The following is a 22,605-nucleotide window of genomic DNA, read 5'->3' on the forward strand; positions in this document are numbered from 1 at the left end:
ACTATTGCTTCTCTTGCTAAAAACACCAATTGTCTCAACAGAGTGTATGATGATATTGATGCTGTGTCTGCATCGAGTCCACTCGAAACTTCTGTGAGGAATGCCATCGTTGAAAGCCAGCAAGTCTTGTCCAAAGAAGATTTTCTGAAGTTGATGCTGCCAGACAGTCTCTCTATGGAAGAGGGGAGAAGAAAGGTTAGCTCTTTCTTCAGCTCTGTGTGTCTTAGACACAGTTACCTTAAAAATGAATTTCTGGTATTCCCAAAATTGCTATAGAGAAGGCAATATCATTTTGTACAAGCAAAGTATATTCCATGGGGATGCTATAGATACTGACCGTAAGTCGCAAAACATCATTTCCCACAATGTGAAAATTATATCTAGTTTGATGATTATGTATGAAACACAGTATTTGTTTAAGTATGTCTTTGCTTAGCTTGAGCAGAGACAGGTGCAGGTTGAGCAGTTTAATTATAATTTCAAAGATTAAAAGTAACGTTTTCAAGGTTAGATGCCTAAATTCATACACCTCATATGATGTTAAGGCACATGAATACAGGTAGCTCACTTTACCCAACCCTGTGATACTCAGTACCAACAATTCTGTTTGAAGTCTGAATCACAATTTCATGTTGGTATCAGTGACAACTGCTTAAAAGGCATAATTGTCAGTGCTAGTGGAGAGCACACATCTAATCTTTATAGTATGAAGGCAATCTGTAATATTTAAAAGTTCACAAAACGTAGATAGAGAACGGAAAATTTACTACTCCACGAAGTATACATGATTCTGAATTCTGTGCTTAATGTGGAATAAAGCACAAAGCAGTGAAATTACTTGATATAATTGTCATGCTTCGATATTAACTCAATGCTCTCTTAACCCACTGTGTTTATACCATGTGCTAAATAGCATAGTCATGATGTCTGAACAGAAGTAATGCATGGGAATCCTCTAAGTGCAGAGTTGAATTTAAAATTCAGATCGTATATATATATTTTTAACATGCAGTACATTAAGTATGCGTTATATGTGTTTGAATGCTCATGAATAATGTCCTAGAGGTTTTTATGATTTATGATTGATACAATAGTTGTTTTTCTCTGATGATTTCAAGAGCTGCCAGTGTTTCTGGCTACCTAAATAGGAAACAACAAGGAGTGAGGAGGTGTGGCCATCCTGAGATAAATTACTGCTGTCCCCTTCCCCTTCCAAGACACCCAAACAAAAGCTCACTAAGTGAGAGAGACCATGGGTCCTGACTTGCAGGGGATCCCCAGCTGTAGGACTCGGCAGTATCCAGTCTTTGATTATGCCTTCATAGAAGGTAGTAATCTTGGTATAGGTGAGTCAGTTGTCTTTGAAAGCGAAGCCAGAAAGGAATTTTCTGAATACGTAAGGTTCTACAGAATCGAATCACATCTTTGGTTTGGTTTGGGTTTACCTTCTTCATAGATCCAGTGAATAGTGAGCCTTCTAGGTAATGTTTAAGTTTTGTCACACCCTGAAAGGAAAGTCTGTAAAGCTCTGACAATTAACATTCAACATGTTTGGATAGCTAGTGAACAACCTCTATAGATAGAAGACACAGTGTAAGGTTGAGGAGACTTGAGTAACAGCCAAGAATTGCAGCAGGATGCTTGCTGGGAGTCTTGAGGATCAGAGACCCTTCAATTCAGAGGGTGAAGGCTTTTAACCTTTTGCCCAGTGTGGTCCCTAATTAGGCTCAGGGTCTTTTGATATTCTTTAACCACTGGTTATAGAAGGATACCATATATCCATTCATCTAAGGATGCTGTGTATGTCCTCTATCCATTTCTTTAGAGATGCTGCTTATGTCTATTATTGTGATCATTTTACATATGTGTTAAAATAAAGTTTCGGGTGGTGTTTATTCCCATGGCCTGTATCTGTTTTCAGGCAAATCTCTAGAACCAATGCAGTATTTTGATGCTTTCCTAGATTAGAATCTGAATATCTCCCTCAATTTTCTCTGGGACACAGTTAAGCGTTCTAACAGTTGAGCATGCCCTGTATTGTCATCAAGAGAGATGCTTTCCTGAACTAGCACTATGAAGTGTATTTAAGTGTTTTGTAAAGACTGTGTCTTGTGGCATGATTGAGTGTTTCTGTGTATTCCCTTTGGAAGTATTCATCGGTGAGCAAGTTTTGTCAGAAATATAACAATGTAGGTATCTTTAATTCTATGTTATAGTGACTGTTTTAAAAAGCTACTGCTCTTACGCATACATTCTACATAGGGAGTGTGCAACTCATAATTAATTACAAAGAAGACAGGACAGGATATTAAATTGTTATATCCAGGACAAACCAGTTAAAATAATTAAGGTAATAACTGACATTTGTAGATGTGAAGAATAACTGGATTTGCAGTGCTGAAGAATGACTTATGAAGTGGAATGGCCCAGTTTTACAATACAGTAACATCTTGTTTTACTGTAGATATTTGGGTTGTGGTTTAAGTAACTTTGTGAAATGCATAAACAATTTTCCCTGAACTCTATTATCTGCCTTTCTAAGCCTATTTCGCAATATCTGGAGAGATGCAGTGTCTCAAGTCACTTTTATCATCCAATGAATTGTATTGCACCATATATCAGTTCAGAATGTTTAACATTAAAGCATAGTCATTTCAAATTAAAATCAAACAGTTCTATGTATAGTCTTCAATAAATGTTGCCAGAGTTGGTAACCTTATATATATTTCTGGAAAACGTTGCTGTCATAAGGCTATGGAGGTTTCATTTAACATATCAGAATGAATAAAACTATACAGCATCTGATAAATTCATGGTGATATGTTCAAAAATATTAAGAGGAAGTATGAAAATCCAGTTCAGTAACTCTTTTGAGGCCCCGGTAGATCTGATATGGTGGAACAAATCTCTAATCTTCTGTATTAGCTCAAGAATTCCAGAGTGCCTGCCCAGAAAAATACTCCCAAGAACTGATGAAGGGATATGATTGTGTGAATTATTTTGACTGGTAATACATGCTCTTATATCTTCATATTTTGATGTTTAGTTTTCATTTTATGGAAACCTTTCTCCACGGAGGACACTTTACCGTACCCTATCTGATGAGAGTATCTGTAGCAATCGAAGAGGATCTTCATACGCTAGCTCTCGAAGTTCAATGCTAGACCAGGCCTTGCCAAATGATATCTTATTCAGCACTACTCCACCGTATCACAGCACATTGCCTCCCAGAATGAGCCTGACTCCTGGAATGGGAAATCTGAGAAGTAAGTGATTGTTGCTGTCATTGCTGAGTTTGGAATATTTGTAATAAACTCAAACAAATCACCAAATATTAAGTTAGATTTTACTTCTAAGGTGAAATTATGAAATGTCAAATTATGAAATGTTCTAGATATCCTAGTAAAAGCATATTTGGTCAGCAGTACATGCTTATGCTTGTCTTAGTGATCAGTTCAGATTTATCATGTTTGGAGATAGCGTTCACTTCCCAAAAAAATTTTCATGAGAACAGTGACAGGCAACAACGTTTGACTGAAGATACTTCTTGTTATAATTTTATTTTTATAAATTAAGCCAAGCTGGCCAATTATATTTTAATATTTTTATTTGGGGTTTTTTGTGTGCATTCAAGTTACTAAAATATTCACGAATATATTCAAAATAATAACTAAACTGGACAGCTTCTATTTAGATGATCCTTTTGGTAACATCTTAAAAGGAAATGTGCAATAGTCGTTGTTGTCATCTCCAATTTCAAAACTGAATTTGCTGGTATGTTTTTTTGACATGTTAGTAAAACCTTTGCAAATAACACTTCATTTTTAATGGGAGAAAAAGAGTAGTCTAGGGTGCTAAATTAAAACTATTTTATGAAGGTGTCTCTTTACTTAAAGGTCTTCATAAGCAAGATCTTTATTATATGTTTATCTTGCAATAATTCCAGTATGGAGTGATGAACTATAAAGTTTGTAGTAATTTTGTGGAAAAAATTGAATGAAAATTATGAAAATTAAAAAAAAAGAAAAAAGAAAAAAGGAAATTGTGAAAAATATATATAAACCACAGCCCAAATCTACACAGCCGGATACATATATTTAGTCTACATATCCATACTTATATATTTAATAAGAGTGAATTGTTTTTTAAAAAATGCTAAATTTCTTCACTTTTCAATTATTTTAGGCTAACACCCAATCTAGGAAAAAAAAAAAAGGTACTTTTAGTGAGCTACTTTAATATTACATCACAGCTGACTGCAATTTAAAAAAATAATAGAGCAATTGTGGACTCTGAAGTCCATTGTTAAGAAGCTGTGGGTGGATTTCTTGAAAACGTTAAGGAGTTTTGTAGCCGCATGTCCAGAGAGAACGCAGACAGATGACTTAAAAGAAATAGTAATAAAAAGGGCTCTGTCATTCATCGTGTCCTTCAGGAACTAGCAGTCACTTGCTAGCTTTCAGAATTAAGCCTTATATACAAAACGCTTTTCTAGTTACAGTGGCCTCAGCTATGAGAGTGAGTTTTGGTCACTAACCAGTGGTTAATTTTAAACTGGTATTACAAACAAGTGCTAAATTCCTGCTTCAGATGGGAATGCATGCTCGGTGTACCTTTCGCCATTCTAAAAATATTCTTCTATCAGAGTGAAACTCTTTACTATAAATTTAATGTGAAAAGATCCTTTGCTTTTACTCACAGAGAATGAAGTCCCATTTTGTTTCATCTGAGGCTAATTCAGTAGATTTTGTAGTCTATGAAGGAGCTCTGTATATAATCAGGCATCCTGATTGTATTTTTTTCTTTCACTGTGTTAGGCCTGTGTTTTTAGAGCCCTTTCTTGTAAAAGTAAATGTGCAATGGGATCAAACCTTCAGCATGCTTTTATTTTGGAGATTGACACAAGGCAATTGATGGTGTACACTCAAGCTGTATGCTGCTCCTTCAGCACTGACATTTCAGTGTTTTGTGTATTAGTTCTGTCTTAAACACCTTATTTTCCATTCTTGCCGCTTCTTAGATACAGAAAGTTATTTATACACATAGCTGGAAAAAACCATGAAACTAGCATCTTGTCAGTCAAAATGAAGCTGATTGTTAATATCCAAGGTAGTTCATGCTATTTTCATATACAACCTCTATTTTCTGCTTCTGGTTTTGTGTTATAAAAGTGCTTTTCAATGCCAGCAATATAGGATCCTTTCATGATAGCTGTTTCAAGGAAGATTTAATTGGTTATCTGTAATTACACTCTGTAAACAAACACATCATGACTTACCCACCTTTGTGTTCAACATAAGGTTAGTCAGTATCTCCATATAAGAAACTAACTTTGGCTCTTGCTAGGAAGGTTTTTGTAATCAGTGCATAGCAGGTATTTACATCCTATAGCAGTGGTGATATAAGAGGTTTCTTTTTCATTTATAATTTTAGCTTGAGGTCGTAGTTTCAGATATCAAGATTCTTAGCTGTCATAGTAATGTCTTTCATAAAATACGTATGTTTGTGATCTTAAAACATTTTAATTTTGCTGATATTTAATGTTTACAGAAATCAGTGGAAATAGTGTGGTTTTGGCTGGAATTCATTTTAGAAAGATACGGTGTTGCATGTTATTACCTAGCATGTGGTACATGAAATATTGTGGCAGCATCAAGTCTTGTGAGATCCCTCTAGCAAGGAAAAGAGTGGGATTAATAGGTGAGCAAGACAGCACCAAAACCAAAGCATAATAGGCGACCTGAAAGGTTTCAGTTTACTGGGAAATCAGAATTATGAGACAGAACAACCATGCAAATATGGAAGCAGAAACTTCAACTGTGTGCAGTATTGACTGTGGGAAGGAGATGAGAAAATGAAGCTATAGGATTCTTTTATTATTTTATCACTGGGGGAAGTGAAGTGAAGGAAGCGTTGCTTTCAGTAAAGCCTGAAATGCAAGCTCTGACAGCTGAGTGCTGTTGATTGCACACGGTGCACAAATGTAGAAAGATTTGTTTCATTTTATCTTATTTTTAACTTAACCCAGAAAGCAGAACTCATGTAGCTGAGAACTCTGGAATTTTACCTTAGGGACATTAGAGATTCCCTAACTAAGACAGTGCTGTTCACTTTGAGTGATTCTAGCATGCCATACATGGTTGCAGGTACAAATCTATCCCCGTCTTGCAAATTCATGGCAGCTGAACTAGCAGGGAAAGAATGAACACAATGAGAACCGCTGATACAGAACTAGTGTACTACCACAAGTCAGAAACCCAGAAAGGCACATGGAGGCAGTCTGACTGACATTGCAGGCACCGTGGGCCACTCCTATTATGAAACACAAGAAGAAAGGGGAAAGAAAAAGGCCCTAAGTGATACACTGGCATGACATTCCTGTGCTGTCAGGAAGGGAGCAAGGTGCAGGATACTTGCACTGAAGAGGGTCATAAGGAAGGGAATATTTTGCAATGATACACTAACAAATTCTGAAAGTTCTCAGATTATACATGCCATAGGGAAGAGGCTGCCAGAAGTGCAGCTGATATATCTGCAATGATGTTATTAGATGAAAGTCTGTCTTAAAACTGGCTTACTACCAGTGTTAGTTTCAGTCCAAACCTAACCTCATTGATAAGAAGCAGTATTAAAACGGAAGAGCATCAGCATGTATTGATGATGTACAACGTGAACAATTTAGAAATCAGTTTTTTCAGCGAGCAAATAAAGGTTGTTGATGAAATAATTCACGCAACCAAAGGAGTATATATGTTGTCTGTTACAGACTCTCACACAGGGAATAATCCACCATGCCAGAACACGAGACTATTTTCAATAACAAAAGGGAAGGGAAGAGCAGTTACTGAGTAGTTACATGTCCACTATTTTGACAGTAATGTGAGCATATGGCCATGAGAAAGTGTATTAGCAGGCTGACATCTTTGAAGGGGAGACTTTGAGCAACCCTAGGTAATACTGAAGAAGGGAAGGGTTTGGCAAGCAGAAGCTGTTGTTTAAGAGGCCCATAGAGATATAATCGGTGACTGCAGGAAAGAACAACAGGACAGTGGGATTTATGTCTGCCTATGACTTGATATGTTGCTTCAGCTGCAGCATCTTTTGAGATAATCTACTTGTTAAATGATGTCTAGTGTGAGCACAGTAAGTGAGGAGTACTTAGCAGATATTTTTTCATGATCTACAGTCTCTACCTAAAAGTAGCAGTTCCAACTGAAGCAGGATACTTGTCTTGGAAGTAGAAAAGGTTAAGTCAGGTGAATCTTTCTTCTTTCTGTATAACTAGTTAGTCTTTGAATACAGAGGTATGCGGGACTGATGACAGTCAATTTGAGGAGCTCTGTTGGAAACTGAACTGACCAGATAATTTTGGTGAAAATAAGAACTCTTCAAAATGCTTTATACTTTTTTGTGTATCAATAATAAAAATAAAGAAAATAAAGAAAGCGTAGGAAGAGAGTGACATAACTGAAAGGACCAGAAACCACAAGATCCATGATTTTGTGCCAAAAGGAGTAAAGCAAATAAAATAATGTTTAAAACTGAAACATAACACATTGTTTCGTCAAAGGAAATAAGAGGAAAGTCTGTGTTGCTTCAAAACCAGTCTTGTGGGCAATGAAGATAGCGGCCTACAAGATTAGGCATATCCTCCTAGAGAAGCAGAAGTGGGCATGCTAAAGCATAACTTGCCACCTTTGCACAAATCAAAAAGGAAGAAAACAGGTAGTCTGCAGCTGCTAACGTGGCAGTCATACAGAGAAAAAGTGGAGGTAACAGCAAGCTAAGAGGAGCAGGGAGGAAATGCAAATACAGGAGGCTAGAAATAATTCATCTCACCTAGAGCATTCCTGAAATACAAACAATATTCTCTGAAATTCAAAACCACAGAGGCATATATCATTAGAGCTCCTTGTTTTTTCTTTTTTTTTTTCTTTTTCCTCTCCCCTCCCCCCGCCCCCATCGCACAAGAACACGTAATTTATATCTTGAAAATTAATTATTCTGTGGTGGCATACTCGTGCCTGTTCAGTTATTCTGCTTATAGTTTCAGCCATCAGCATGAGCGCTTGTGTTTTCAGAGCTATCAATATTCAAATCTCTACTCTGGCAGGCTTTCTGCAGTTGAGTTGCTCTGGCAGGTCTCATGCAGGACTGAATAGGATCCACCCTAAGGTGAACTGAGGTTCTCACAAAGACAATGCATAATGAAGGATGACTACTGGTGAATATATCACTCCTACAATTTAATTTGGAAAGCCAGGAGAATCACACTGGGAACAGGCGTCTTCCTGACAGATTTCACAATCAGCCTCTGTAGGCTGATCACACAAAAGCAAGGGCTGTCGCTTAGGGCCTGCCTGCTGGTCTAGAACCGAAAGCTGGCTTGCCAGCCTTTCAAATAAGGCATCCTGACTGTTTTCCAAAACAGGGCTGTATAAAACACTTGTACTTGCATAAATAAGGTTCTTATAACTCCCAGGTCATATACAAAAGTTCAGAGACTTCTCTGATATTGAGCTTCCAATGTATTTGCACCCCAAGGTAACCTTAGATAAGATTTTGTGTATGTTTATAAGGAACTGAAAATAAAATCTTAGTACAGATGTATGGGTAGAATATATTTGTATATTGCATTTTCGATTTCATCTAACATCCACTTCTGCATTCTAAGAGTGGGTATTGAGCAAGATATTTCTACAGAGGTTTGTCAAGTCACTTCCAATCGTAATATAATAATCCTGCATCTTGCATATAAGTTGTAGAACAAGATACATTCCACAGTAAGCAGGATTTCTACCTCTTCTGCATTGTTTTTGCTTTGTGGAACTCCTAATTTTTGACAGAGGATTACAAACCTCCTTCACTTTCCTGTTCCTGTTTTTTTGTTGGTTTTGTTTGTTTGTTTGTTTTGTGTTTTGTTTTTTTTTAAAACAAGCTTTCTGCAAAGACTATGATATGCTCTAATCATTTCTCCGTGCAGTAGAATGCTCTGTAACAGGCTACTGCTTTTTGGACTTACAGATCAGAAATCCTTAATTCAAATGGACTTTGATATTCTTTTGCATTGGTATCAGGACAATGACAACATGCTATTTTCTTAAACTATAATGTATCTTCCACTTGTATGTGTGCATTTTTTCCTTCATTGATTTTTGTGTTTGGTGTTTTCCTGGAAAAAAACGTTCCTCATATATATTATAGTCTGAATCACTGGAATAACTAGATGGAAATTTCCTTCTGAAACATTTGAGGAAAAATTACTATTTTGACCTTTTTATTTAATAGAAGTAGATTTATCTGAAGCAAAATTTCTTTTTTCCTGACTATACTATGTAATAAAAGTACAATATTGTATCACTAGCTTTATGGTTAAGATGAAATGTGATTATAAAGACTGTATTTGTTTATGTTCAGTTTTAAGAACCTCTGTGTGCCTGTTCAGGCAGGCACGTTCATTTTAATGTGTTCACATTGGTCAGAGTGAAGATTGCTATGGATAGATAAGGAACATGTAAAACTATTTAAGACAATTATGAAAATTAGCATCTCCTCTACTAAGATGTATGTTCGTGGTACCTCTCTAAAAGACTGCATAACTGAAAGCTGTGTTTGAACTAACTTTATAGCATATACATTTCAATTAATATACAATCTATCTGCAGTATACAATGTGTTACAGCTGAGTCTGGAGCTTAGAGATCAGCACACAAGTCTTATGTCCTTGGATACACAACTACAAATATTAAATTAATAGGGTAGTATTTTCAATGTGAAAGTGAGTTTTGGATATAGGCTAGAATTTACAAATGCATCGAAAGAAAAGCAGGTGATATTTTTTAAATTACTTCTGGACCTGAAATATTTAAGTTTCAGAATAAAACTCTGCATATAAATATCTCGTATGTTGTTTCACTGCCTTCTGAAAAATGTAACTTTGTGTACCTAGCAACTTTTCTGCTCAGTGCTCAGGTTTAATATGGTATGCTTTAAGAATGGATGCTGCCTACTCACACAGCATTCACATGAAAATGTGAAGAACACATCACGTGCGAAGTGGCACAAAAAACCCTTTAGAGACCCTTCCCATCTTATTCTGCCGAAGTTTAAAAATTGTTCCATCCATACTGAGTATTGAACAGGAAAAGACAGAAACAAGAGAAATGAAGATAAGCACTCTTCACTTACACATTTTTTGCAGTTCATTATAATAGCTTCAAAATTAATTGTACATCATTGTTATAGGAAGACTAATTATTGTGTTTATTGTTTAGATGAATTCTGGTTCTCAGATGGGTCCTTATCTGATAAAGCCAAATTCAATGATCCTGGCCTGATGCCCCTGCCAGACACTGCCACAGGGCTAGACTGGTCCCACCTGGTAGATGCTGCACGAGCGTTTGAAGGTAACAGGAAAGTTCGAATAAAGATCAATGTTCAGTACACAAACTTTTTTAAAAAAATATATATTGTATAGCCACATTTTGAATTACAAAAATCCAGTGTTTGCCTCCGTAGCCCTTTAGTTCTTTTGGCAGTATCACTTCTCAGTGCAGAAGATTGTCACTGAAAATTTGGGGTATTCATGATGCTTTCAGTATCTATCTTAGATACAATTCATCCACCTAGGGGCCTAAGTTCCTTCTGTAATCAACTGGAAAAATGAGGTGCTTTGAAAAAGAGATTCAAAGCATTTAAGTTAGATGTTTAAAATGAAACTGGGAGTTTATTGTGTTGTGTGTATAAATTTGTATGTGTAGTCCAAATGATGTTTCAGTCCCTCTCAGTTTTCGTAATAAGCCCTTGAAAAACAGCAAAAATGTATGCTATAGTTCCCAGTAGCAGAACTTGAAGTGCAGGATATAGACCAGGTTTGCATTATTAAATTATAAGACCAGGTTGAGTGAGAAAAAGCCTCATTCACCTCTCTGAGAGCTAAACCTACACATAATGTAGCACAGAAAGGTGGATGTTGGTTTGGGTGTATATATGAATATATACAGTTGAATGTTTGTCTGTTGTTGTTTCTGAGGGGTGTTTTTGTTAGGTTGCTGTGCTGTCCTAAAATTTCCAACATTTCCTAACTGGTGTTACTCTATTAGTGAATGTATGGGAAGTCAGAGGTATCTGTGAATAAGTCATCGTTATATAAGATACAGGTCTTAACTTTATGAGGAGAACTGGTTGTGAAGTTAGTGATTAGATGTTCTTCTGTTTTTTTAACTAAAAGCAACCATGGGAATCAGTTTTCTGGTACCTGATTCCTTCCCTAAATGTGAAGTGATTAAATTTCAATTTGATCAAAAGCTCTTCAGAACTACTTACTATACTGATTTAAATGGCATTGTTAAAAACCCAAACCAACAGTGATGATTAGCAATCTGAAGTACAGTATTATTTCTTAACTTGATTAACTGTATGTGCATTCATTACTGTTCAGTACTGCTCAAAGACGCCTGTTGTAGCTGGCAGGGAGTACTGTGATGCTGAGAATCTGACAACTGTTCCCATGCATGTCTATGTTTGATTGCTCAGGGTACATCCTGCTATTTGTTATTGACATCTTAAACAACTGAAAATAGATTTGGATGAGTAAACGACTAACTCTATAACTTTGTATTTGAAGAATATTTTTAAATGCTAATAAAAATTTTGAGTTCAGCTGACTAAAAGGTCATTCTGTACCAGTTACGCTCCTGTATTTTTAGCTTTCTTTGAAAACTTTAATAGATTTTCATTATTTTTACTACTTAATATCATGATGAAAATAATTTCACTTTGGTAAGTCTTATATGAGTGTAATTACCATTTGAATTTGAGAGAGAGGTAGAACAATGTAGCTATCCACAGTACCCTATCCTAGGGAGGAGGAGTATTCACTTGTTGGGTTTTAATTGCAAAAATCTTAGCTACATCTGTAGATAACGCTGAAGAACTGATGGTCTGAGTCACAAGATAGAAACTTTTTATTGGGTTTTTTTTAATTATTGTACAAATTTGAGTAGTAAATAATAATATAGTTTTGTAAGAAGGAATGTAATTCTTTTCTGTTTAGGACTCTGCAACAGAGACATTTGTGTATGTATTAGATGATTTATAAAATGTTTTGACTAAATTCATAGTACTGCAATTTGAAATTTTTACAAGGAATGGAATTTTTAAGCCTTTGTTCAACTTTATCCTATGTCTTGCAATTTGAAAGTCATTTAAAAAAGAATAATTGATAGGCATGTCATAAAAAAATCACTGGGAGGGAGTGCGTTGGATATGAATTAGCAGATGCGGTTTCCTTATGTATCTTAATGTTGTTGACTTAGGAGTTGCTTCAACTTACTATTTAAAAATAGGTTGGAACTACTGTTCTGCATTCTATCAATGTGAAAAAGAGAGTGGATGATTCTAAAATGTGTCTACTTCTGAATATAAAACTGCTTTGTTCTTTTTATTAAACTGACTGAAAATGTGATCATATTTTATATAGGACCATCTCAAAAAAACCCAAAACAACCAACCACCCCCACCCCCCCAGCCTTCAATGAAAAAGATCACAAAATAGATAGGACTTGTTTAATACTGATTTAAGAAATTAATGTTAGAGTTGTTCTCTAGTTTGGCTTTGCCAACCTGATATTTCAAAGTTGTGTTCTGTTCTAGAACCTAGATACAAGACTTAATTTTAGTTTTTTCTTTGTACAAGGTCTTTTCTTAACATCAGTTTATTAGAACTACCAATCTGATTCCAAGGTCAGGGTTTTTCCCCTGTGATCTCTCTAGATTGTATGTTGACAACTTACATATTTTGATCAGTTCAACATCCATAATGTGGGCCTCACAATCCCACAGCTGTCTGTCTTAAAATGCAATTGTATCTCAATTAATGTTAAATACAGCCTTTTTAGGTACTTATAATGTTGGCATTAATTAGATTAATAATTAAATATAGTAGCAAGATTTTTGATACCATCATCTGTGCTCAGAGTTTACTCATGGATGTAACAAGAACATTTTTAGCTTCTCTCCTTCCCCCAAAATGAACAGTTAACTAGGTTGTTTGTTAATTAGCATTAGCTTTTATCCAGCTGAAGCCTTGGTCCTGTGTAGAACAGCAGTTTTTAAACTGTAGTCCACGAGGGTGGAGTAAGTCATTACTTTTTTTTTGTTGCCTTTTTTTTTTTTTTTAATTGAAAGTATGATGATAATGCTTTTCACTTTGTGAGGATTTCATTTTCACTGCTTTTGGTTGGCAAGAACTTTTGTGGGAAGCTGAATATTTACTTCAAACTTTTCCTGAAAATCCTCTCTTATTCCTAAGACAGGTCCTCACAGTGCAATGGAGAGCTGTGCAGGCGTTAACTCCACAGGCCCCAGAAGCTGCATCAGTAAGGGGTTTTGCTTGAGCTGTGTCTGTTGAGGGTCAGTGTCCATAAGCTGGAGCACAATGCAACGTTATTCTGTCTCCGCACTGCCTTCCTTTGCAGGACATAGTTTTGACTCTGATATTTATCCAGAGCTCGTCTTTAGCACGCACGTAGTCAATAGCAAGGGGTATCCTTCCATTTCTTTCATACACGGATAGGCTACTTCCAGTTCCCTTCTCTTATTTCGGTGGGAGCTGCAGAGAGACGGTAACCAGGGAGCAGCTGACATGCTAGAAGTACACTGTTGTAATATTTTTGTATCCATCCCTGAAGCAAACAATAAAAAATAGATAGAACTAGATGTGACTGTACAGCAAAAGAGGTGGGGCTTTAGGGAGGGCAGTTGGGGTGAAAAAGGAGAAGTTAAAGAAGCAAAAAGAAAGAAAGCATGTTGAACTGAGTAAAGATAAAGATATGGGGAATTATAGAATAAATTGGAAAGCCAAATTAGAAAAAGGAGAACAAAGAAATCTCAGAAAAGAATAAGGGAAAAGGAGAGAATGTATTTTTTAACTCTCTTTTTGTATTATCCTTCCAATAGATCTTCAAGTTAGGGAAGAAAGACTGGCTTTCAACATGTGTATTATGTTGCTGATGGCTAACTTTGGATCTTTTCGCTGTTTCGGGGAACAAAAGGAGAAGCCCTTCTAGATGTCCATATCTGTTACTGTCACTACAGAAGAGAATTGACACAAACATAAATACTGATTATTATTATTATGACTAGAACTTTCTACTATTTGTGCTACTTTAAACTGGGTTTATTGTGCTTAAAAAAGGCTGTTTAGTGTTTGGTAAATCATATTGTGGGAATTAACGGCCTAAGAAAGTCCCTCTGATGTCTTTGATTTACTTCATTAAAATAGGTGGTTTCAACTTCTGATTTTTTCCAGGTTATTTTTATGAACATCTACTAGTGCCAATCAGAATGCAGTGTTTCTTAATGCCAATTTATCTTTGCAGAAACATCTGTGCTACTATAATTAATATTATTTTAATATTTCCATTTAAAATCTTTATAGCATAATGCAAGTAATGCTATGCATAACGTAATGAGAAAGAAGTGAAGCATTCAGCATGAGAGATAATTATTTTAACCAAATTAGTATGTTAAACTGCTAGAAAAAGAAAAACTGAAAATATTTAGTTAACATTTGGTCATTTCTAGTGCACGTACATGTAACTCTTTTTGCTTCAGTGCATATGTCAGTGTATGTTTGTGGGTAGACTTTGCCTTAATAATGAGAGAGCGGCTCGATGTGCTATACTCATTTTAGCTTTTTCTGCTCTCCAGTACATCAAAATTGTCTGGAGGTTTTTCTGGCCTCTGTTAGTGGTCTGGAACAATGAAAATCCAGATTCAAATTCTTAGTGGTTATAACTGTACAATTCTATTACTTTGAAGTGAGACACGAATTTTGTCTCATCTTTGGTCTTGCTAAGTCAACTGTTGCTTAGACTTTTGATATAAACACCAACATATTTTTGCAAATAGTTTTCTATGCATGGGTCCTATGTGGGGTTTGGCAAGGATGTCCCAGATAAAAATAAGACCTCTGTGATTTACATGTATTTTCTTTGATTTAGTGTGCACGTGTCACTTGAATTGAATAGGAGGTGGCCCTGTAGTTTGGAGGATGGAGAACTTATGACTACAGCATCATAGTTAGAAATACACTTGATTTTTCTTTCAAAAAATAAACTGTCGGTGAAGATAGCTTCGATTTAATTTTCATGAATATAGAGTCAAGCCAATTCTGTTAAGAACAAATAAAACAAAAAGCAGCAGCAAGATTTTGCTCTTTGAAGCATGAGTTCAACCTTCACCACAATTCAGGTTTAAAAACAGTTCTGATTTAAATGGGAAATTAGTGAAACTATTGCTAAGCATGAATACTTATAGGGAGATCAGTGAGATTGATATAGTTACTGAAAATAAAAATGTATCTTTAAAAGTACTTGAAAAGTATTTAAAGGCAAAATATTTTGCTATTCCGGGATCTTGTTAATGTACTAGTAACTACAGAGATTTATTGTGTTACTAACTTGTTCAGAGAATGATTTTGACACTAACTTGGCTTTTGAAAATTAAGGAACTACTCTTTGAAGAGCAACACAGCAACTTACTTAGTATGTTATATGATTGGAGACTTCTGATTATTAGTGACCATGTAGTGACTCTGTTCCTCACCTGATGAATGTGAGAATATGGTTTCATATTTTATAGATGTGAATATTGGAACAATATGTTTAAGTTATACTAGGAAAATAGAAAAGGTTTAACAATTGATTTCCTACTCTAAGTGTTCATATTATTTTTAAATTATGTGGAGTTGAAATTCATTAGGGATTACACAAGGAGGAAAAAGTTAATCCACGCATTATACTTCATTGCAAGCACCCATGTTTTTATATTTTTGTTGCGTGTTGAAATAATATGAAAATATTTTAAAATATTGTGTTTAAAAATGGTGTCACATGATTTCATTAACAGCTGTATGTACCTGGTTTTGCACCTGCTTTTATCCATTAAGAAAAAGATGCTTTCAAATACTGCTGGGGTGATCAAACTGACAAAACGTTTTCTCAGCTGACAAAATAAACCAGACAAGTGGCCATTCACTTTAATTAAGCTTACTCGGCAGAGGGAGAAAAATGCAGATTTTTTTTTTTTTTTATTACAGTAGAATTGCCTCTGAGACACAATGTCACATGTCACGTATTGTTGGCCGTAGAAAAAATAGCAAGAGCGTAACATTTGGTGCTGGCTTTGTTTTCTTCTATCAACTGGTAATGAAAATGTGAACAGTATAAAGGTGAAATCAATAATTAGATATGTAGTTCAAACTGGTTGTTTACACCGTCCTGTTTCTGGCCTACATGCTGAATTTGATCAGGGAAACTAGTTTTAGTTTTATCTGTACTAATTAAATCTATTCAACTTAATAAGTTTCAAATCTGTAAATGATGTCATTGATTATGTGTTTAAAATTATATTATCTTATTGTCAGCAGATATGAAAAAGTCATGTTCATAATTGCAGAGATCCATCGTTAGTCAGAAGTAGGGACAAAAGCAGAGGAAATGAGCTGTGGTCTTCAAAATTGGACAAAAAATGACATGCAACTTTTCTTCATTATATTACAGAGCGACTTGTGAATCTTTGCTGTTTCTTAAAACTATTGATTTAAAAAAATCCTTTAAAGAGCTTTTTAGTGATTTCCTGTTTTTGTTTGGTAGAACTTTTAAACCAAAACTTCCTTCCTAGTTAAAATGATCTGGCCCGTATTCACTATTTGGGTGCTTAGCGTTTGGAGGGTTGTCTTTTTATGTATCATGCCAAGTTGTCATGCTGTGTCGCAATACTGGATATTACTGTTAGGGACGCGGGGCATGACACCTCGTGCTTTACTGCAATGTCGGTGTTGTGTAAAAATGGCGTTGCAAGGCTGAGAATGAGAGCCAGCATGAGTTGCACGGGGACTGTTCCACTGTGTGCGCTGTACGTGAGGGCCACAGCTGCTCCAGTGGAGATGGACTGTCTTGTTTATAGGAACATTCTAAATCTTATTCCAGGTTTTGACTCAGATGAAGAATTTGGGCCGTTCTGTCATCACACGCCGTTTCTAGGTGATGGTCTGGGATTGATGACTTTTGCCTTTTGTAAACTTTCTTTAATATTTCCTATGTTTGCACGTTTGCATGATAATGCAAGCTTCGGGCCTGTGGGGTGGCAGAGCAAGGGGAGAAAGGGCAAGGCAGGCATGTTGTCACCAGAATTTCTACAAGCCTACAGACATGGATTTTGTTTGACAGAAATAAGTTAAATCAATCTCCACAGAATATGGTTTGTTTGGTTTTTTTTTTAAAGAAGACAAATTAAATCCTAATGAATGCATCATTTACTCCTGTTCTGTGCAATGATGATCTGCATGGCATTCTATTATGTGGTGACTGATGTATTTTGGCAACCACACTGTATATCCATAGGTAATTACATCTGTGCTTGTTAGATTACGTTCTAGTGGAATCCAATGTAAATAACAGCGTGCCTTGGTAATATATAACAAAAACTCAATTGATAAAAATAGTGTCAATTTATTGTTTTTCAAGTGTGCAGATTACCATTTGGTTCTGCAAATGCTTGAGACAGTAAAACAGTACGAAATGAACAGTGCAGATTTCTGAGGAATCTGATGGCTTTAAGTCCATGGAAAATGCAAACCTTTTCCTGAATTATATTGTCTTTAGTTGTGGCCCTGAATTCTCAAATGGGTTTTCTGTAGTTTTCATTAAGACCAATTTACTGTTCGTATCAACATTAACTGGTCCAAGCAAATCTGTCTTACTCTGCTGATAGACACGAAAAATTGCTTTGGGGTTGCCTTTGGATGCAGATGTGGGGAAGCCAACTAGTTGGAATATACTTTACATCTGCTGATTATCTTCAGAGCTGTGATGTAGAAACCTACATCCATTTCTCTAACTGAACCAGGATAATGGCTTTAATATAGCCTTTTATTTTGTATGTATGTCCAGCTTTAAACGTATCCTTATATTACTTTTTTTACAGATCAGAGAGTAGCATCTTTTTGCACCTTGAATGATATGCAGCAAGCTCAGGGCTTGGAAGGAACACAAGAGTTACCTTTGGATGAGAGTCCCACAGATGGAAAAGATTTCCTTGAGGCCACTGGGTATGTCAGAATTAAAGCATATTTCTTACAAAAATATTTTAAGAAAATATTTTCTCTTAATGTTGCATGTCAAATTGCCTGTATACATGTTTCACTGCTATTTGATAGCAGACCTGTTACCTTGACTGATCATGTCTATAATTTTGAAAAATGTTGTTTCTTGGAATCAACCTCTCAGCAGTTCTATCTAGAAAATTTGTAGTATAGTCAGATAAAGTGCTCTCACTAGAATAGGCCTCTAATGCAGAGTATGGTTAGATGCAGAGTTTCAGCTAATCAAATTTTTCACTGTATTCCTCCTGTACAATAATAATTGGTGTTAGGCTTTTTTCCATTTTCGTTTGAATAGAACCTATAACAGGAGCTCAACTCTGTAGTATGCAAGAACCTTATCTGCAACAAATGTCTCAGACCTCGGAACAGGTGTTTCTACCTATCTTTTGCAACTATCTGCTACTTGCAAAACCATCATTTTTTATTTATACAGAGGTAAATTAATCAAGAGAACCTGTAACTGAGGACTGCAAGAAACTTTTATGCTAAACTGCCCAGTTCTTCAAAGTCTTCCCAGTGCTCTGGAAGAGATTATTCTCTTTTTTTTTTGTTTGTTTGTTTTTTTTTCTCTTTCCTGCCCCCGCCCCATCTTCCCTGCTGTGAGGAGTATATTGGTTAAAAACACTGATTCAGCAGTATAATCTGTCCACTAGCATGCTTTAAAATAAAAACACATCTTTGATTAGTTTTGCTCTTCAGCTGCAGGGATGGAAGAACAGGAAAAGAAGGGAAAAGTCTTCTTGCTTGTTAGACTATCACATTTGAATTTGAACTAATTTTACACAAATTAACTTACTTAGATGGTAAAGCGCATTTATTGTAATGACTTCTAAGTCCACATCTTTCCCCAGCCTAGTGACCAGTAAGGATTGCAAAAGACTGTTAAAGATGTTCCACTTTAGCATCAGCAAATCTGTCAGATTTGTGCACTTGCATGAAGCAGCTGATTCAGCTTTACATATAAAGCTTCTCTCTTCAACGTCTCTCTTCTGAACAAAATGATTCACATTATGGCTAATTTCATCTATAATGTATATGAAACTGTCTCCCACAGCGCTCCTTGTCATACAGGAAACAGAAGCTATTCTCAGTGTTTTCCTTCAGTCATGCATTTGATTAACCCGTGGTAATATTTCATACGTTTTGACCTTTAAACAAAATATTTGTCTCCATAAAGCCATGGGTTTATCCTTTACTGGAAATGACTCACTGCAGACCAGACAAAAGAACTCTTAACACCTCTGTTGGTTTACACTAATTGCTGCTGCAGCTTGCTTCAGATTAGTACAGTCCTTATCAGAAAGCAGCTTGTTAACAAATGTGCTCAGTACACCATTTAGCGGCAAGTTTGACTTGCACTGTGAGGGTATGTGCAAATAATTCCTAAAACGTTCCTTCTTAAAATCATTGTAATTTCTGCCTGATTTGCATGAGAGGTAGTGTCATATTTCAGACGTTGCAGCAATGGGCTTATGTTCCGGTAACAGTCTTTTGCTGATGCTGGTTTTGTCTGTTTTCCTAACTATGCCTAAACTGATTTGTTTCCTTTGCTATCGCTAGAAGTGTTACCGTGCAAAAGCTAGGGGAGAAAATGTTTTTAACTAACCCAGAGTGAAGGCAGTGGTTTACTTTACAGGGAACATGCTCCAAGTACTCTAACTGGAAAAGTAAACCAGCTAGAAGTCATCCTCCGGCAACTACAAACCGACCTGAGAAAGGTAAGAGATCATTAGTGATATTATTACTCTCCAGTTTTAATAGTTATATTTTTATGCAGAGTTCATCAAGGGCTTGAAAAAAGTACATCGGTTAAACTGGATAGTGTAATTAATGAATCGTAGGGCCCAGCGTTTGCCCAGAACACTGAGGTGCAGATGGTCCTGTGGGAATGGTTGTGTGAACAAGCTGCCCCAAGGCTAACTAGTTTATGGGTCTTTACTCGAGAATAACTGTCCTACATAGGGTCATACCCCAGAAAGAACGAGGCACTTTATCTCCATTTATGGTACCTTGGATTTAACCAAGAATAGGGATATGGACACGGGCACTATTGCTAATTAGTTAACACTCCAGATTCGTCATCCTTGTTGCCTTGTGGTATCTTGCTCATGTAACAATGACTTGCTTTGTGTCTCATTTGCTGTCTAATATCTGAGCTGGAGACAATGCCAGGACTGGTACAAATGAGACTGCTTTTGGTAAGAAAATAATCATGTAAGGGAAAATTTTGAAATTAGATGTTTTTCTTCCTTAACGTATGCTTGAAATCAATTCCTTATGACGTGGGCTTTCACATACGATTTGTAATAGCTAAGAGCTTCTTATCCTTTTAGTGCTTGAATCTTTTTGTGAAACGGAGTAAAATAATTTTTGTATTAAAGTAGCATCTAGTTTTCTTTTTAGCTTGCAATATTTTCTCAGAATGAATGAGGTAGTTGGAGCATATTTGGGGAATTAACTTACAGTTAGTAGTTGTCAGAATGGATTAGGGAGCTCAACAAAATATAACTATATGACTTGCACAGAAATATTAACAACAAAAATAAATGCTGTCATCACGACTACTCACTTTACTCAACTTGTATCTTTGTTAACCAGGAAAAACAGGACAAGGCAGTTCTCCAAGCAGAGGTACAGCATCTGAGACAAGATAATATGAGACTTCAGGAGGAGTCTCAAACAGCAGCTGCTCAACTGAGAAAATTTACAGAATGGTTTTTCAATACGATAGACAAGAAATCCTAATGACTGGGCCACTGGAAAGTACTTATTTGAATAATGTAACAGCTGTTTTTTTTGAATTAGCGGGATAATAATTTCACTGTGTTCACGGTCCATTTTAGGTGTTTCTGCTACATTCTCTATCCAGCTTTATTCATTTGAAAAGGAGAGAGAACTGGGGTAATCCGTCTTTAAATTCATATGAAGAAAGCAGAGAATAGCAGATATTTGTTTGTGTGCAGATGAATGTAAAAAATCCTTAGTGTCATTTTAGACATTTTTAGAAGATGCTCTGGCTGGGGCTTGCCTGAAGAGGAATATTTGGGGTTTTAGTTCCTGCATTTCAGGTGCGCTGGTGAAGATGTTAAAGCAATTTACATTAGCTTGGGCTTGAGTATTGTAAGATAAAAAGAATAACCAGACATATACTTTAATGTTTAAAAGGTGCTCTATTTTTTTGTATGTACAGTAGTTTTATTTCCACAGTCCACATTGTCATAGCAATAACAATGGAGGTATAGTGAATAGTCACAAAGCTGTGTTTATAAAATGTTAGCACTGATGTGTTTAACACTAGTTTGGATGCAGATACATTAGAGATTATTTATTTGCAGGAACAAATGGTGCCTGAATATAAACAGTGTTCTGATTTTCTAAAAATACACATGCCTTGTAAATGGCTCACTGGGGTTAGCCCACTCCCAACTTCAGTTACTTTTGTATAGTTGATGTTCAGCTCAACAGTTATACTGCTTAACTATTGAAATCATGTATGGTGTGAGCCAGCCAATCAATTGTACAATGCCAAATTTCTTTATCTTTGTACAGAAGCTTTGATCAAGTGTCTTGTATTTAACACCTTTATTTAAGCTTATTTAACCTAAATTGTTGTTTTTATAAAGTTTGTTTTCTCTGCACTATGGCGAGGTCAGTTGGTTGCAAGTTGTAATATTTTTAGCTTGCCAAGACCGTACTGAGGAGTTCTAGAAAATTCTAACAATTGGATGCTGCTAGTACACAATTGATTTGTTCGTATGCTTTAACATTTTTAACTGTTTAATTTGAAATGAACATACATCCTGCTTTTTTAATAAATGTTAAAAATCTAAACCTGAATTACTTTATCTTGTATTATCTATAAGGTTCTCAGTCTGGAGACAGTCCAGCCCCTCAGAGCTCTCACGATTCCTTGTTACCATCGAGGGCCTGTCAACACTATCAAAGTTCATCTCTTTGGTGTGTCCTCTGCTATAACTGAGGACCCTTCACGGGTCAAGGAACAGAAGCTGTTTTGACTGTTCACAGGCATTGATTAGTGACCTAGGAGAAAAACTGCTTTACCCAAAAATACATCCTAAAGACAGTTTTCAAAAGGGGTCTAGTTTTCTTAGATTATTTTACACTAATTGTAGCAACAAATAGCTTGCCATCTTCTTGTGCTGGCAATCAAGGATTTGATTGCAGTGTTATGTGAGAGGTTTTGTGTATAGCACTGAGCTTAAAGGCTACGCCAAAAAAGTACAGTTTTGCTAAGTGAAGTGAAGCTAATGGGCACGTTTGATGGTATCCTTCTGAGAGAAAAAAGAAAAGTTCAAGATCATGGTTGTATTCCAGTTTCCTTTCAGCAGCTGAATGCATTCAGGCAAACCTACAGAAAATCATCGAACAGTTAAAAAACATATTCAGCTGATGCAAGTAAAATTCTGTATCTGTTG

The 22,605-nt window shown here is 36.0% G+C and overlaps 1 protein-coding gene across 3 annotated transcripts in view; it reads left to right on the top strand.

Annotated features, from left to right (window-relative positions):
• Positions 1 to 22,112, top strand: part of SIPA1L2 (signal induced proliferation associated 1 like 2) — a 246,090-nt gene extending 223,978 nt beyond the window's left edge. The window contains exons 19-25 of one of the 3 annotated variants that reach the window (XM_087776144.1): positions 42 to 195; positions 3,047 to 3,266; positions 10,275 to 10,406; positions 16,995 to 17,048; positions 17,992 to 18,115; positions 19,806 to 19,887; positions 20,768 to 22,112. In XM_087776144.1, the coding sequence (XP_087632270.1) occupies positions 42 to 195; positions 3,047 to 3,266; positions 10,275 to 10,406; positions 16,995 to 17,048; positions 17,992 to 18,115; positions 19,806 to 19,887; positions 20,768 to 20,914 (913 nt within the window). In that variant the 3' untranslated portion in view covers positions 20,915 to 22,112. The remainder of the gene's footprint in view (positions 1 to 41; positions 196 to 3,046; positions 3,267 to 10,274; positions 10,407 to 16,994; positions 17,049 to 17,991; positions 18,116 to 19,805; positions 19,888 to 20,767) is intronic. The other 2 variants (XM_087776142.1, XM_087776143.1) reach the window with 2 other exon arrangements.
• The last annotated feature ends 493 nt before the right edge of the window (positions 22,113 to 22,605 follow it).

Source organism: Nipponia nippon, unplaced genomic scaffold, assembly GCF_047370975.1.
Source record: "Nipponia nippon isolate SJK-2023a ecotype South Korea unplaced genomic scaffold, ASM4737097v1 scaffold_4, whole genome shotgun sequence".
NCBI lineage: Eukaryota > Metazoa > Chordata > Aves > Pelecaniformes > Threskiornithidae > Nipponia > Nipponia nippon.